Here is an 18,803-nt window from a genome sequence, read left to right as displayed (position 1 = left end):
CAGCTCGACATCACAGGGGTGCTGTGGTGACCTGAGTGCTCTGCCAGAAAAAAACGAGCTCCTGAGCTCCATTTTCAATTGCAACGGCCTCCTGCAACCCTTTGTCAACGAAAACAGAGCTTGAGAGGGCCACAGCAGTGGTGGGTTGCAAATATTTTTACCAGTTCAGGCGCGCGCACAACGCTTTTGCGCGTGCTGCCGCTATTACTGCTTCAGCCGAACCGGGAGCAACCCACATGTGGCGCCCATGAGTTCCATTTTTGGCTGCAACGGCCTCCAAAGGCACCACGGGCCAGTCCTTTGCTATTTCTAGGGCAGCCCCTGATCTGGCCCCCGGGCCTTGAGTTTGACATCTCTGTATTAGAACATGTATATTCTGTATCCACTGTTCATATTTTATATGAGAGGTTTCTGATCTTGGGAAGATTTCTACTCATGTCATTTTAAGACAAATGCTCCTTTCCCAATCTAAGAGGTCCTTGGTGCCCACTGAGCTTAGTTGTTTTCTTGCAGACATTTAATTACCCAACAAGGTAACATCATCATTGTTACCAATCTACTCTGTCCCAATAAATCTGTCTTCAATTCTTTCAATAGTTATCAGTCTGCTAATAACATGCATATCACATATTAGAGAAGGGGGGCTATTTTGTTTTTGACTTGCATTGCTTTTCATTTTTAGTCCACACTTTCTGTATGGTTTAATACTTTTATGGATTTTTTGGTTCTATATGCCACCCATTGTTCATTAGAGTTGGATGGTATGATAAATATTAGCATTTTCTCTTTCAAACAGTTCAATTCAATTGTATATAATGGTTATTCAGAATACTTTCTTCCAGTCAATAATAACTTAATGAAGAAGGGTAAATCAAAGCAGATAAAGTGGGGACTTATAGTTTAAAGAGGTAGTAGCTGTTCCAAATCCAAATGAGGTCACATTCACCAGAAAGTACAGATATGAAGTTGGAAGAAGGGTTTTTCCTGAAACAATTTTTTTTCTCAGGTTTTATATCTTGAGACCTTAGCTATGACTAACTTTAATTGACATACCCTGTCCCTTTCTAGAAGAAAGCAACCTTTAAAATGTTAGTGATCTCTAGGATGGATTGTTATAAACTCTACATGCCTTTGCATCTAGTCACAAAACTTAAGGATACAAAACTCAGCACCCAGGTTAGTTTCTGGAAAAACTCAAAACAGCCACATTATGACTGTGCTTAAAAGCACACCAGCTGCCAATTTCCTTTTGGCTGAATTACAAAGTGCTGGTTATTAGTTTTAAAAACCTAAATGGTTTGTGATTTTTTTTCTACAGCTCACATTATCCCAATGAAGTTTTCCCCTTAATTTAAATAATACTTTTATTGAAATTTAAAGATTAAAAAAACTAATACAAACTAATAAAAATATGAAAAATAAAAAGTGCAAGAAGAAAGAAAAAAGAAGAAAAAAATTGTTAAAAAAGAAAATTTTATAATGTAATGACTTCTTCCTTCATCAAGATAAGTAAAATTTCCATAATTTATCACCTTCTCTAATATTTTAACCTAAAATCTCTTAATGTCATTTTTCATCTTTCATTTATTAGCCAAAAATGAAGCTTCATTATTCAATCTTAATCCAGAAAATTGAAATCCATACTACCAAGTCATTTTTCTGATTTATTATTTGTGTATCCCTTTTAAGTATTAAAGCAGCAACTGGTTTCATTTTTAAATTCATATAACATCTTTGTCAATATCATTCTTGTAGCCTGTCAATTTTAAATATATATCCAAAACAGCATAATTCTGTTTTATCCTCTTCTCTTTTGAGTCCATCTTTACAGAAACAGAAAGTTCTGAGTATACTGTTGCCAAAAATCCTTGAATTTTCCAGAGTTAAAATATTTTTCTCTGTTCTCTATTAGTGGGACTTCTCCTTTAATTGTAATCTTTCTAGTTGCTTCTAATAACTAGTCTTTAAAGTATCACCACATTTTTCTCTAATCCACATTTTCCCAGGAAATGGTTTAACTTAAAACTCATATATTTTGATGAAATTTGAAACAAATCACAATATATTCTTATAATTATTTCATTATTTTGCTTCTAGTGAATCCCTTAGTCCAGGGCTGTCAAACGTGTGGCCCGTGGCCTGATGCGTCATGTACTGGCCACACCAGTGGTAGGTTCCTACCAATTTGGACTGGTTCGGCCGAACCAGTAGTAGTTTGGCGGCCTGGATCGCTGGAACCCAAGTGACCCAGGCCAGCCACACCCCCAAGCCGATTTCCTGGCAGTGCGAGCGGCAGCACCATCTTGTTTTCAGTTCTGTGCATGGGCAGAACAATTGTAATTGCATTTATGGGCAAAGATCCACCCCTGGGCCACACCCACGCCCAGTTTAGCGAAGGGGAAAAAGTCATGATTGTCACGTGACACCCCTGTGATGACACAAGGGGGTGTCATCCCTGCTTAGTCTGTTTAATTTTTTTTCCAAAATCAACATTCTAATCACCCTTTTGCTAATTATTTCCAAATAAAAAGCAGGTGATGTTCTTCAACTTACATTAAACCTATTTTGCTAAGGATTGAAGAAAAATAATCCAGTGTAATAAAACTGACCTTCTGAAGATTCTTAATTCCCAAAAACAATTTACAAACGATATCCAGTGAAAGTGAGTAAGAAAGGAAGTTGACGAACTCAGTAGCTCTTTTGAAGGCTTCTAACCACTGCTTGGGCAAAGGTGACCCTCCTAGCTCACAAAGCTATCCATCAAAGATGCTGCTTTAAGGGGAGCACATATATATGATGCATTCTGGGTGATCCCAGATCTTCTCCTTAATCCAGAGAGGATTTTGGGGAGCCAATTCATGAACTGCTCTTTCCGCCACATCCTCATTTCTGCAGAGTTGTCCTGAGTTTGCCATGCTTCCTAGAAGAGGTTTTCCTATAGTTCATATTCATAATTGTTTTAATCTTTTTTTACTGTAAATATGTTTCTACTGAAATCACTAAGAAAATTCATATGTACTTTTTCAGCCTGCTGCATATATTTATTTTATACTGTTTTTAATTGTTTTAGAATTGTTCACTGCCCAGATTGAAATGGGCAGCTATATAAAATAAAAGCTGGCTTATATAAAGCAATGACATTGAGAGGGAGGCCCAATAATCAATCAGGTAAAAAAATAAAATAAAATAAACCCATAGAAAAGATACTATTTCTCAGACACAGGCTTTCACTTGAAATCAGCTAGGGTGTTCTTTGACGGTATTCCTCAGGATCAGTGTTTCTTTTAGAAAGAAGATCCCTTTATGAATCCACAAAAACATTTGCTAAATTTTGAAAATATTTCCAAAAAATTGAAACAATTTTCCTCTTCTTAGTTTTTCTTTCATAAAAATATAGTTTTTCATGAAAAAATAGTTCATAATATCTAATGGAGTAAATATTTTTACACAACTCAGAAAATCTTTTACAAATATGTCTGTTTTAATTTTATATTATGGGAAAATATCAATCAAAATCTGTTCTGTTTCTATGCCTTTGGGGATGGATGCTATATAATTTTATTTTACAATTCCTTTGCTTTATATAGCTATTTTGTTGGTAAATAAGCTACTGTTTCATCTGCTTTTATTTGATATATTAACATACTGTTTTATCATATTCCGACTTTGCATCTTGTATTTTCTACTTAAAGATAAGATTGTGGCCTAAAAGGTGATCTTCCATTTACTCCAGTTCCCCCTCTGTCTGCAAGCTCCTTATCATATCCATTTGCAAGGGGCCTCCACTCATGTGAGGCATGAAGAGGAACAGTAGTAGAAAAGCCTCAGTAAGAACATTAAAAAAGCACTGCTGAATTAAATCAAAGGGTAACCATGCAGTTCCGCATCCATTTTCTTATAAGAGCCAATTAAATTTCTATGAAAAGCCCATAACATGAAATATTATACAACAACATTCAAAATAGCTTATTTAACATGTTTCCCGTGTTACCTACCCACTTTTGTTGTAATGCTGCTCTTTGTCTTTTCCTCTGGATCTTTCCTTCTCCCTTGCTTTTTCTTTATCTCTGCCTTTACGTCTTTCTTTCTCACGAGACCCACTACGGGTTCTCCTGCGACTAGTTCTTTCACTGCTGCGACTGTATGATCGTTGTTGGGGTCTGGAATGTGATCTACAATTAGAAAAATCAACAAAAACCATGTAAAGTTAACAACTACAAAAAACAATTACAATAATTTTAATACTGATATTCACTTATTCTTAAACTTAGTTTGTTCACAAATATGTATTTTTCAAAAGATGCAGATAAAATTAAGTATGTAAAAACAAACATAAAAGAGATTAATTATAAACACGAGGGGCCAAGTATATCAAAAGTGGGGATTCATCATTTCCTTCAGAACAGGGAGAAACAAGAACAGGAAACCATAGCAGATTCTCATATGAAAGGAAGCTCCAGAAGAGCCACATGAACTAGTTTTAAAAGAATATTGTTCATAAAAGAACAAAAAAGCACCCAAGCACAAAAATATTTTGACAGTATCCTTAATTCAAGATTTTTCAAAACATGTCCAGGGAACCCTATGGTTCTGTCAGAGAGGAAGTGCCACAAAAGGAAAAAAAGAGGAAACTTTTAAACATAGCCCATTTTCTATCACCCAAGCTTTACCTTTTGAACAGAGGTTCTAGGAAATTTTGTTTTAAAACTAAGGCAGCTTGAAAATGTCTGAAAATTCCTACCTTAGTTAATAATGGGGAAAATTATCATCCTTTTTTTTTGTCCTTTTACAGTATCTATAGTCCTTCTGAATCCTGTCTGGATGAGTAAAAGCTAATCTTGAATTATATGGGATATCCAGTAAATACACAAAAATAAAACTGTATTTAGTTTGGGACAATACTCCCCTCTGCAGTTTTCCCCTACTGAGAAGGTTACTGATGATAACTTGTCTTCTTTTAAGACCAACTTTTTCTAGTTTCCTAGACTGGAAAACAACAACAGAAAATGAAGTGTTTTGAAATATATAAAGGAAAAAGAAAGGAATCAATATACCAGCTTCTCATTAAATGGAATAAAATGCTAATAGCTAACAAAAACGAAAAACTAACTCAGCTCCTATTTTGCTCTAATAGGAGGATGCGCTTTTCATCAGACAATTCAAAGAATGGAAAAAAGTATGGGATTTATAGAAATATGGTCAGGGAATCTATATTTACTTTGAGCAAACTCAAACTTACCTTTAAAGGACAATATAAAGGTTTCAGTTGTTAGCTTAATATGCATTTAATACCACTCAGAAATCTTAAAAGATGTGCCAAACAACTGGAAGAAGGCAACTGTTTCCTTATCTTACAAGAAAAAACAAACTACTGCAATGGACATTTGCAAGAATATGGGATTGATGGGACAATGACTGAACATCAGCTACATCTGAGAGAAATCGCAGAGAAAGGAAGGAAATAGAAAAATTGAGAAGGGGACAATGAGTCAAACATCAGCTGCAACTAAGGTATTGGTAAGATGAAGGGTTGATACCCCAGTATGTAAGCTATATAAGAGGCGGGGAGGTTGTGCACCTGTTTTCACCTACTTGCTATTTAAACCACGCTAATATAAACCAGATTTTGTTTTTACTCAAGGCTGGAATAAACCAAGTTTTTATTCTGTCAAATCACAGCTCATCTGAAATATTTTGGTAAAACAATGCAAGTCCAGGTTTTGCAATTTAGGGTTCAAAGCAGAGTTCATGTATACACCCACTTAAAAACTTCAGAATTGTAGCACTTCAGAATTGATCACTCAGCAGTGATTCAAAATGTTTGGGAATATGAATGTAGCATTGGTTTGCAATTCCTGAAAGCAGTCATAGTCTTTCCTGGATCACATAAAGGTACAGAGTATATCAATGCAATCCCAGAGAAAAAACATAATCCATAAATTCATTTTAAAGCATTTTTTTGAAACTGAAACCAAACCTCTACATAATTTTTTAGATTACTTAGCCCATCAGCATGGTTGTTTTCCCATCTGATCTAGTCAGGAAGGATGAGCATGGTTCAGGTCCCACCAATCAAAGAATGTTGCTTGGTGGGGCCTAGAAGATGTGCCATTTCTGCTGTGTTACCCAACTTGTGGAACATTTTACCTATGCAGGATGACCTTGACCCTGCTGGTCTTTTGTAAGACCGTTAAGACCTGGTTCTGGGCTGGCTGAGGCCCCAAGGGATCTGCTTTCTTGACTATGCCTGCGACTTGAGTTGCTCTGCTCAACCACTCTGTATTTTAGCTTTTGTGATGTTTATAATGGTTTTTTATTTTATTTTAACTTGGTTTGTTGTACAATAACTTGTTGTGATGGCTATGTAAATTGGATGGATGGATGGATAACCAAGTCTCATCTGGTTAGATTAGCCTCATCTCATCTGATAATGAGACATATCTATCTCATTAAATAGATACCTCTTGATTTAAAGTATTTAACAAAGTATCTCATTACATCCTAACCATCATGTGTGGTCAAAAGTATAAGAATTTATATTGCATTGATCAAATATCACTACAGCATTGTGTTCAGTTCTGGGCACATACTGCAAAAAAAAAAATCAGATTAATTGAAACAATTTCAAATGATGGAGTTCAACGCTGGAGATGGCTGCTGGACTGATGGGAAATTCCATCTCCCCCCTTGCTCTCTAGTCTCCACCTATATTTGTTATCATATTATGTAGTCTCATTTTCTTTTTCAGTGTTCAGTTTATTGTCCTATTATTTTATTTCGGTTTTGTTTACACTGTCTTCATTTCTTTCTTTTTATTGTTGTAAGCATCCTAGAGTAGTTTCACTGTGAGATAGGTGGTAAATAAATTTGACAAAGAAATAAACAAATTTAAGAAAAGGCAAAGAAACTGATCAGGCTTATGAGCTGATCTAGGCAAGTCAAATGCAGAGGGAAAGACATTACTGGGGATGTTTGCCTTGATTTAAGTTACAAAAATTCTGGATGAATTTTTTTTAGTATTTTTAAAATCCTAATTATTATTGTTAAAATCAAATGTCAAACTACTTAGCTATAAAAGTAGCATGATGATTTGGAATGATTCATTTGATGGAGAACATTATTGTGTCTAACTTATAGAGTACACAGATGCTTGGCATCACTTAGCAGCTCTAACTATTGATACCATATAAGCAAGATTCCTCCATCTAAACTCATAAGTATTCTATTTTGTGAGCAATTTGCACACATATTTTTTTAAAGGATGAAAATATCTATAAAGGACTATCCAGTTATATAGTAAGAACTAATTTCTTAATTTCTTCACAAGTAATTAAAATATTAAATATTGAACAAAATATCTTGCAGTAAATTTAACATCTGCTCATAAGCATAATTGATTTTGCAAGAGCCCTATGTAGTCCAAACACTAACCAAGTTGAAACAAATAAAACAGATTTTAAAACAGGTTTGAGAAAATCTGCATCTAATTAGCAGGTAGGCATTACAACTGCATAACATTTTATACATTGGTATTTATGAAGTAACAGAAGATCTAAGAACTTTTTAAAATGGCGTTTATTGTTCAAGTAAGGACTGTGCTGCATACTAAAGTGATTTAAGTCCTATAGAGCTGCTTTGAAAAAGATCATAAATGGTGAAAGAAAACATGTGGAAAAACTGTAAAACTAGAAAGAATTTGCGACAAAAAACAGATCTGCATTCCCTAACCAAAAGGAAACTACACTTAATTAAATGTACACTACTTCTGCAATATCATCCTAATAAAGAGTGAAACTACTAATTTTTATTGTTCTGAAGTGAATGTGGTCATTGTCATTTAATATTCACCCAACAATATTACACTAATACAATAAAGCATTCATTAATCTTTTTAAAAAATTCCAGCATTTAAAAATCATTGACATATATAGTTTTCAGAAAGGTAAAAATGGCTGGATCTTCTTCCTCCTCTGTTATAGAAGACAGGTTAAGTAAGTAAGTTATACCCACTAGAAAACCAAGCTAATTGCATTGCTGAAATTTTCCAAATTGCTAGTATGCTATATCTTGAGAATCAAATCAATCAATAACATTTTGTCTAATACCAGCAACACTTATTAAAACTAAACTAATATCCCATTGTTTTCAAATAATGGTAATTACAAGCTTACTAATGAATAACAAAATAGTTCAAAATTAGACAGCAACAGTTAGAGAAAAGAACTGATAGAATTGCATATTTTTTATTCAGTGGTGTATCTGCAGCTATCTCATATTGTTCAACATGAAAGTAATCATACTGAATGAATTCAAATTTGGTTCAAGAGGTTCCACAGCCCTAAAATCCATGCTTAGCATACCAGTGGAATCTGGGTTGAACTGGATTAGAGAAAAGGAAAGTAGCATAGTAACTGTGTATGGATATTTCATTGAAAAATATTCCATACCAATACTGTTGTTAAGACACAGTATCACACTATTGAAGTATATAGGTTTTACACAACCCAGTCTACATAAATAAATTCTTTATTCCATCTAGTTTATACATTTCTTAAATCCAGCCATCAAACCTAAGATTGTTTCCAAAGAACTGACATTCAACTATTATTGGAATTTTACTAGAACTTCTCAAAATCACATTATTTATTGTTCAAAGTGTAATAAATAAAATGTGTAGACTATTCAATTCAGAAACAAGAAATATACAAGGATATATAGAACCATCATAAAATACATGAAACTCATCTTTGTAATTCAGCTCATAAACACATTCATCAAAACAATCAGTACAACTACTGTACCACCAGACTACCGTCTCCCCAGGCCTGTTGGCAAGAAGCAATAGCAGTAGACTTATATACCGCTTCATAGGGCTTTCAGCCCTCTCTAAGCGGTTTACAGAGAGTCAGCATATTGCCCCCAACAATCTGGGTCCTCATTTTACCCACCTCGGAAGGATGGAAGGCTGAGTCAACCCTGAGCCGGTGAGATTTGAACCGCTGAACTGCTGATCTAGCAGTAGCCTGCAGTGCTGCATTTAACCACTGCGCCACCTTGGCTCATGTCTAATGAAGGAGAATATTTGTCCCTCAGGGTTGACATGAGGGGTCCTTGATGCTCTCTGAGGTTGCTTGTTTTCTTGTTTTATTACCCAAACTAGTAACATCATCAGTGCTCTGAAGCATGTTTTTGCCTTGCAAAAAGCCAGCAGAATCAGGACAGATTTTGTCCTGATGGAGGATAATGTTCCACAAAGTGGGTGTCACAGCAAAAAAGATTATCTCCATGACTTCTACAAAATGACATTCCTAGGATGATGAGATTTGTAACATGTGCCTCATGCTTGACCTGATGGGACAGGTATATGACGAGAGATGGTCCCTCAAATAACTCAATTAGTTGCATAATTGCCCTAGGATGTGGCATTTTCTTTAATTGTGCTGCTCTCCTAACAAATGCTTAATGATGGGTTTCAATTTAAATAAAACTAGAGCAAGGGTGTCAAATTCGTGGCCCATGGGCAGGATGTGTCATGCACTGACCACGCCCACCGTCAGTTTAGCAAAAGGGGGGAAAGTCGCAATGATAACGTGATGTCGCGAGTTTGACACCCGTGAACCAGTTATTTTGAATAAATCTAAAACTATTAGATTATAATGTTATTAGTTACAATTTGTTAATCAATCAAAATTACCAACATAATCATACTTTGAAATAAAGTTTGCAATCCAAACCATAATATAACTTTTGTTTAAGACACAGCGTGTGCTCAAGATAAAACTTGTAGTTTTCTGAAACTGATGCCTGCAGATGTGTAGAACTTATTGATTAACGTGATGGACTTGTAGCCTAATAAAAGCTCTAAATTAAAATAGACTGTAATTAAGGAATTTGCTGAAAAAAGGTTTGCTGTGGTGCTTAATCTGTAACAAAGCAAATGGGATAAATGTATCTTTATAAATTTGGCTATTTACTTTAGAAGTATTCATATACTTTAAATTTTATGATTTAAGCATTAAAGCATTACAACAGAAAGGATAATATTGAATTCATTTATTAATCTGCTGTGTGTTTTACTGCTTAATATGTGCCTTACATAACTTAACAAGATTTTACAGATGGTCATAATTATGTTAAGCAGGACAATGCACACACTGAAAACTTTTACATATGCTCACCTAATGGCCTGCCATATTAAATCCAATAAAGTACAATAAAACAACTATATAACAGGTCACTAGCAAAGCTTTTCAAATTAACAATTGTGTTAACAATTGTGTATATTAACAACTCAAAACAGCACACATACATATATGTAGAAAACAAGTATAAATATGATTAAAGTAGTTATCTTTAAATAAATGTCAGAATTCGGTATGACCGCCTTTTACGTCTAGTCTTAATGTCTAATTGCCATTTTTTTAATTCATGAAAGCCCTAAAATGTTGTTTTTGGATAGAAACTTTTACTCAGCAATCCATTGGGAACAAAGATAATTGTGTTGAAATGTATTGCAGTGTTTAAGCTAACAAATGAATAAAAATAGTCTATAGGAACATATGCCATTACACTGAAATTGTTAAGGATCTATGGGAATAATATTATTGGTACCTGGAATAACTAATACAGCACAAAAGAAAGCAGTGATGAAAGAATACTAACTCATATGGAAATCCAAATATAGTGACAGACACAATTATTTTACTAATTGCTAATGAATATAGTAAAGTGATTTCAAAAGGAAAAGTTTGCTTGGACTACTTCAGGTTTTGACCTCTGTATGAGCAAAAGCATTTCAAACTGAAGCTCACCAAAACTGATTAACGACACCAGTCAAGGCCAGCATGTAGTTGAAGCCTTTTCCATCTATCATATGGCCCAAAGGATGGTTAAATGAATCTTAAAATGGCTACAAACTGCTCAGTGACAACATTGAGTCCTGTCAATTAGAAATAATTAGGTAGTCATTTTGGTGGTAAGTCTTTTTAAGTGCATACATAATGATGCAATGATGCTTATTAGCGATCTCGTATAAGCTATGCTCAAACAGTGTGAAATAATTATGCAACTCACAAAGCCTTGCGATTCTCTGTACTTCACCTTAATGCATTTAAAAAACCACTTCATTACCTCCAGTAATTAATCCTCGATTAATTACAGGAAAAGCCCAGTTTACTATGCTACGTTTCTAATTATAAATAGTTATGGTTTTAATTAATGTGTTCATTAAGCTGAATATCTTTCTCAAAGCTATGCTCAGAGCAAAGGTTCTACTTTTGAGAAAAGGCCTAACTAGCCATAAGGTGAAGCTATTTTGGATGTATTTGCTTTTATTTTAATATATTCAACTTCTTAATTGGCATTTAAAATCTAATTTGGAAAAAAATCAAGACGCTTACATAAGGATTTTTTTCTTATCTGCAACCAAAAAGCTTAATAGTTTTAATAGGCAAACTTTTAACATATATTTGATATACCCAGGAATCAGATTCTAAGTGCCAATCACCAAATGAATTTAATAAGCTGTAAGGCATCTTTAGTTTACAACAACAAAAACCAACCAACCAAAGCCATCAAGTGAATTTTACCATTTAATATGTAATTGGAGGCATTTAGCAACTTTGTATAATTAAATGAAAATATGTTATTTGAATAACTGCATTCTACTCTGAAATTTGGTAACTTCTGAAATATCAGAAAATGCATTACCAATAATCTAACTAATGCACATACATCACTTTTCAATCATTAGCTCAATTTAGGTGACATGTCAAATTATGTTAATGGCAATGTAATCATGATTTAGAGTAACAATTTCGTTCACTAATGTAGAGATAGTTAGCAAACTACAGATTACCACCTCTCTGATAACTCCTGTTTGAAGTTCAGCTGAGATGCTCAGCTTGATACCCAGTTTAGTAACATTGTCCTGCTGCTTCATAAGCTAAGGAGCAACCATATTCAAGCTGCACAAAATCCCCCACATGGGCAACATGTATACCTGTCTACAGATCTGTGCCACCTTTATTTCTAAGTATTTAGAGACCAAAAGGTCTGAGAAATCCAAAGGCCAAAGATCTGGTTATGTGACTAGACTGTTTAAAGTTGTCTAGACTAGGCATCTTTTAAAGTTGACATTTCTGGGCATGTGTGAAACACATGCCAAGTCCTCCTACGTTTGGCTGAAAAACACTCGCATATGGTAATTTTGTTCCTTATGAATTCGAAGATCTGACTCATGCACCAAAACAAAGTTTGCATCAACTTCAATCTGGTGAGAGAGAAATTCCCTGAGAATGGGCTCTAGCATGAATCCGAAAGCTCAGAAGACTAAATCTTTGGTCCAAATGACTGACCCAAGTTGGATCCTGGAACATTATTCTCAGACATGTATATTTGCCTTTAATTCTTGCCGGATTGCTTCTCTCCTTCCCTCTCTCCCTCAAGTGATCTCTGTTCAATTTCATTGCCTCTTTTGTCTTCCCAACTTAGGTAACATTTCTCTTACTCTGACTGACTATCCGGTTATCTACCCCCCTCCCGTCCCTCTTCTTCCCCCCCCTCTCCTCCCCTCCCTTCTTTTGTTGTTTTTGTTGCTTCCGCTAGAAGGAAAATTTCTATTAATAAAGATGGTTGTATAGGAGAAAGCAATAGTCAGCAAAGGGAAGAGTCAGTTAATTTTGGGGGGCGGATGCTTTACTTTATAGACTATTTTAATCAATAGTTTTTAATTCAGACAATGTACTGTTTTGTCCTAACTCTGGGTTGTAATCTCTTACATTAAGTGCCCAACTCCAATGGACTCAATACATGTTCATTCATTCATTCTTATTCAATTTCTGTTGCTGCCTATTTCAGTCCATGACTCTGGGTAGCTTACAATTCAGTATTACAATATAGTACATACTGCATGGCATACATAAACATGCATATACCTACATATCACATGCCCTCAATTATTGTAGAAGGGAAAATCTGCAGGATTGATTTTAAGTTCAAAATGGTGGAGAAGCTAGACACTGCACATGTTTTTTTCATCCTGCCTACTCTTCCTGGGGCACAGGCACCTATTGCTTCTCTCCTAAATTCAGGTGAAATATGGCTACCATTACATTACAAACAAATAAAATATTGTATGTATGCATGGGCTGGAATGCACATCTATGCAGTATGTCTTCTGAGTTCTAGTCATATTGTTGTTTCACAACGTTATTCCTTAATGAAAACAGTTTGAATCTCATCAATTTTGACAAAATCACAAATTGCTGCACACATGGTTTGACTTTTTCACCCTTCATTGTTCTGATTCCTCTCTTATAAATTATTTTTGCCATGTTAATAATATTTTTCAATCTGATATTCAAAAATTAAATCCATACTTACTAAAATAACTAGAGTAATAGTAGGCCTTTCAAAATAATGGAATGTTCTCATAATAGCCTTAATATGGAAATAGCTTTTGTGTGTTATCACACTGAATTAGGGTTTGTTTTTTGTCAGTTGCCAATCTTACACATATGACTGAATGGCTTTACGCCTCCTACAAGTTTACCATTTGCAGGCAATTGCAATCTAATATCATTAATTAATTCAACAGTCTCGTCACATAAAAGTTTGGGGTATAACTGAAAAAAGATTACTACAGTTATATAGGAAAATATTTAAATCATTTATTTTAGTTACATGAAAATTTAATTATAGATTTATGCTATTTGTGTCATGTTAAAACATTTTAGGCTGCCTTTAGCATGTAACTAATAATGAATATGCAGAATGAAGGAAGGTAAATTTTTTGCCATTTTTCATTTCCTAATATTCTTCTCAGAGTATATCATACATCAGAAGGGGAATACCTAATACTTGACAAATATACCATAAATCTGCAGTGTATAATGAAAGATGCGATGAACATGAATCCCAAAATTATATGTCTATCCTATATCATGAACATATTGATAATTACATAAGTTACCATCACACAGACATTTTTAATGTTATATTTGTGCATATGTCTTTAAAAATGTTTTAACAGTTTAGAATGCCAATTCTTGATCTTCTAAATAACACATACTAGTTTTAGATACAAAAGATTTATAACATATTGTACTGCATCCTAGCAATCCCATAACATAATTATCATTAAGTTTTACCAGTCGAATAGGAAAAAGCATTATTTCATTGCATACATTAAAACAAATGCTTTCACTGATATATTTTCAATATAATTTTCTAAAATAAGTTTTAACTTTAGCATATTGTATATAAATTATGCTATTAAATACAAGTTATAATAACTGGGGCTTAACCTGTTTAAAAAGATTAATATTGCTCCAACATTGCTGCTTTAATTCAAATAAAGCCTTGATAATTCAAAGATTTAAATAATGCAACACTTACATGGAAATTGAAGAATGCAACTTGCACAATTAACACAAGTTAATTAAAACATTAGCAAGAATAATTCAGTACTATACACATCTATAATATATATAGAACTGTAATACTATTCAAGAAATCCATAACATTATAAAAAGAACTGCTGCATCCTAATCTTCACATGGCAATAATTTCAAACTGATATTATTAATCTCATTTCCTTGAATAATATCCATACTCTAGGGTCATTTTCTTTCTCATATTCAATATTGTGCATGCTTGTATCAAGATTCCTTTCTTCATATCCTGTCAGAGTATCAATCACTGCCTCCTGTCCACTCAATCCACATTTGATTTATCAGCCACCGTCTTTCTGGACTCCATAACTCGACCCAAACCATTTTAACAAGACATTGACAAATAGCACTCAGTATCACATCAACCTGTTCCACTTAGTAAACTAAGAAACACTAACTGTGACATCTCCACATAAGTATTCTATTCCATTCCCCAGACTGATGTATATTAATGAGGAGATGGCATTTGAAATGCTTCTCCCACATCAGATCTAATATGATCAAATTAGGAAATAGGATGATTTATTAAATTTTGTAGAGCTGAAATTTTTTTATATCACTATATCTGTGGTTTCAGAAAGTGAGCTGTTACTTTCAATTTTTCTGCTGACAATGTGCCTGTATTTCTCAGATGAATTATTGCGTTTAAAAAGATTGCAAACAACAAAACGTTATTAAGCAAATGCCAGTAAAACAAACTAAATCTATTTTAAAATTATTAATTAAATGTAAATGTGGTTGTTCTCCAGAATTTTGGTTTTTGATTTTACATTATTTGCAAAGCCTTGTTTTATTGAAAGACAATTGTAAATCTATAGTATTATAGGGAACCTCATTTTTGATTCAGATTGCATTTAAAATTGAATAAAAAAATTGCAGTGCAAATATTCATTTTGGATAAAAGAAAAATACTTAAAGCACAGAAGATAATAGTTAAGAGTTAACAGTCTGATAATGATTTACTGGCCTAACAGATTAGTTTACTAGTCTTAATTTATAATCCTAATTTCTATAAGAAAAATAAAACAGTGCAGTACATAGTTCTTTAAAAACATATCAAATGAAAAATCTTGTAATTTTTAATCTGGAGTCGGTGTGCTGTATTGAAACAAATAAACCATTAACTGGCCAAATCCGTTAAGACAAAGTAACTTCCTGCATTTGTAGAATCACAAATTGCCCATCTCAAATTTAGCCAATACTATCCAGATATGAAAACACAGAAAGACTACATAATTCATTTTTAATTTTTTCTTTAAATATGAAATTTACTTCTCTCAAAAGTAAAATTCCATTTAGAAAGATAGCTTTTAATTTTAGCAGAAAAAACTTATTTTATTCTTGATGGCTAAATACGAACATGGGAATATTTATTTTTTTAAAATTAGGAACATTTTAGAAATGTGACAGGTCTAAGTAAAACAATACACTTATCAGAAAAGGCTTTTCAGTGAACACTCAAATTGTTCTCTCTACTGTCTGAATCTCTTAGATTTACCACAGCTAAAATGCAGATATATCTGGGTGTTTAATACTACGTGTTAATCAATGTACCAGCCATTTATATAACCTGAATGTAAGAATGGGAAGACAAATTATCTAACCGAAAACAGCACAAAACAAAAGTAAATCTATAAAGACCATATCATCATTTTGACAAATGTATAATGTATTTTGCTTTTATAAATTTAGAGCTTTGTTCCAACAAATAAATTAAAATGAGGTGTTGGTTCTTACCTGATGTGCCCCTTCTCTGGGCAGGTGGAGACAGTGGTCATGCACGGGTTAACTCAACCAGTAACCAATAGAACTGAGTCTACCAAAGTGATGTCATTGCCTCTGAGGAGTGTCCTCCTGCTTTCTTGACGAAGGAGATAAGTAGACTGCTGTGCTCTATTCGGTTGCTCTCAATCCCTTGATCCTCCAGCATTTCTTCCAGAACTCCCTCTGCGAACTAGGCCAGATCCTTAAAGGGTGTGGATGAGCGCTGCCTCCACCTGCCGAGAGAAGGGGAGTATCAGGTAAGAACCAACACCCCATTCTCCAAAGACAGTGGTCATGCATGGGATGTACCAAAGCTAGGCCTGTCCCCGGGTGGGAATGAGACTAGGTTGGAGCTTGAAGAGGGAAGAACTTGTTGAAGGACCCGCCAACTGAATTCCGCATCCACTGAAGTGTATCTATCCACCTTATAATGGCGGATAAAGGGAGTAGGAGTAGTCCAGGTGGCCGCCTTGCACCGTCCTCCACCGAGACCTGCCTTGTCCATGCTGCCGACGTAGCAGCACTGCATGTGGAATGTGCCGCGATGTTGGATGGAGGAGTGAGGTGATGTGCCAGGTAGGCACTTGAAATGGCAAATCGGATCCAGTGCCCAACCATAGATTGAGAAGCTTTTAGTCCCTTATTTGTGGGATAGAAAGACACGAAGGGAGCTTCGGTGCACCTGAAGATGACCGTCTTGGCGATATAGATCTTAAGAGCACATCTTGCGTCTAACCTGTGCCATTTGCGTTCAAGACTGTGAGAAGGATTAGGGCAGAAATTTGGAAGAATGAGGTCTAGAGATCGATGAAAGGCCAAATTTACCTTTGGGACAAAGGTGGGATCAAGGCAAAGGACCACACAGTCCAGGTTAAATACACACAGGTCCGATCGGATGGAAAGAGTCGCCAGTTCCGAGATCTGCCGTGCCAATGTGATGGCCCCCAGAAAGGCTGTCTTGAGTGTAAGGTGATGCAATGAGGCTGACCTGAGAAGCTCGAAGGGTAGTTGAGTGACAAAGTCAAGTACTTTGGCTAGATCCCACGACGGGAAACTGTGTATGACAGGAGGGCAGAGATTAGATGCGCTCTTAATGAAGCGGCGGACATGAGGGTGCAAGGAGAGGGGTTCATCTCAGTGAAGAGAGAGAACCAGAGAGAGAGCTGACACCTGTCGCCGAAGGGTGTTTGGCGAGAACCCTTTATCAAGCCCTTGTTGCAAGAACTCCAAAATCTGGGGAACTGAAGCCTCCAGGGGAATGGCATCTCGAGAAAGGCACCAAGTAATGAAAGTCTGCCATGTTGATTCGTAGATTCTGTTAGTGTCTGGGCGGCAAGAAGCCTGAATAGTTTGAATTACAGTCTCAGAAAAGTTAGCCACCCACAAGACCGCCCACTCAGCCTCCATGCGGTTAGGCGGAGCCAGGACAGGTCGGGATGGTGAATGGATCCCTGATGAAGAAGGGACGTTATCATTGGAAGGCGCCATGTTGGGCCTACTGAGAGATTGATCAGGTCTGCATACCAGATCGTCATGGTCAATGAGGGGCGATTAGGATGAACTTGGCCTCTTTATCATTTTCCGAATCACCCTCTGTATCAGGGGGAAGGAAGGGAAGGCGTACAGGAGACCGTGAAGCCACCTGCACCTTAAGGCATCCGTCCCTTCCGCGCCTGGTGTCATGTAAAGAGAGAGGTACCTGGGCAGCTGCGTGTTGGATGCCGTTGCGAATAGATCTAGCACCGGAGTCCCGTACCTGGATGACAATCCCGTACCTGTTTGAAGATACGCCGGTTCAGGCTCCACTCCGCAGAGTCGATTGTTGTGCGGCTCAAACTGTCTGCCCGGGTGTTGTCGGTGCCCGAGATGTGTTTGGTGTGGAGAGAGAGAAGATTGGCTTCCGCCCAGATTCCTAGGTGAAAGGCAGACTCCATGAGAGATACTGCCCTCCTCCCCTTTTGACGGTTGACATGCGCCTTGGCTGTTGTGTTGTCTGACTGAATCAGCACATGTGTGTTGCAAACTGAGGATTGGAAATGGAGAGCCAGATGAATGGTCCTCAACTCTAGCCAATTCATACTGTGGGAAAGGTCAGAATCGGACCAGAGACCCTGAGCCACTTGATCATCCAGGTGAGCATCCCATCCCGTTAAGCTCGTGTCCGTCATGACCACGAGACATGGAGGTTCCCTGAAGAGGGATCCCTGAGAAATGACCAGAGAAATCCACCAGTCCAGAGATTGGGTTACCTCTGGAGTCAACCTGACTTTCACTAGGGAACAGCTGCTGTTGGTTTTCTGGAATGGCATAAGAAACCACTGAAGGCAGCGGCTGTGAAGCTGCACCCAAGGAACGATGGGGAAGCATGAGACCATCTTCCCCAACAGTTGAGACAGCTGGAGAAGAGGGACCAGCTGTCTCCTCTGCACCTCGTTGGCCAAGTCTCAGGCTGATCTGGCGTTCCCAAGACAGGAATCAATGAGGGCTCCTAAGTGTACTAGACCTGAGGTGGGGACAACGTGACTCTTCAGCCTGAAGGAGAGTACCCAATACTGAAAGTGACTACCAGCATAGACAAAGCATAGG

The 18,803-nt window shown here is 36.2% G+C and overlaps 1 protein-coding gene across 1 annotated transcript in view; it reads right to left on the bottom strand.

Annotated features, from left to right (window-relative positions):
- The window catches only part of RSRC1 (arginine and serine rich coiled-coil 1), a 138,330-nt gene that overhangs the window by 108,054 nt on the left and 11,473 nt on the right, over nt 1-18,803 (bottom strand). The window contains exon 4 of the mRNA XM_032225941.1: nt 3,996-4,172. Coding sequence (XP_032081832.1) covers nt 3,996-4,172 — 177 coding nt within the window. The remainder of the gene's footprint in view (nt 1-3,995; nt 4,173-18,803) is intronic.

This window comes from Thamnophis elegans, chromosome 10, assembly GCF_009769535.1.
Source record: "Thamnophis elegans isolate rThaEle1 chromosome 10, rThaEle1.pri, whole genome shotgun sequence".
Taxonomy (NCBI): Eukaryota; Metazoa; Chordata; class Lepidosauria; order Squamata; family Colubridae; genus Thamnophis; species Thamnophis elegans.
Note: the sequence above shows the minus strand (reverse complement) of the source record. Positions and strands in the feature narration are given on the sequence as shown.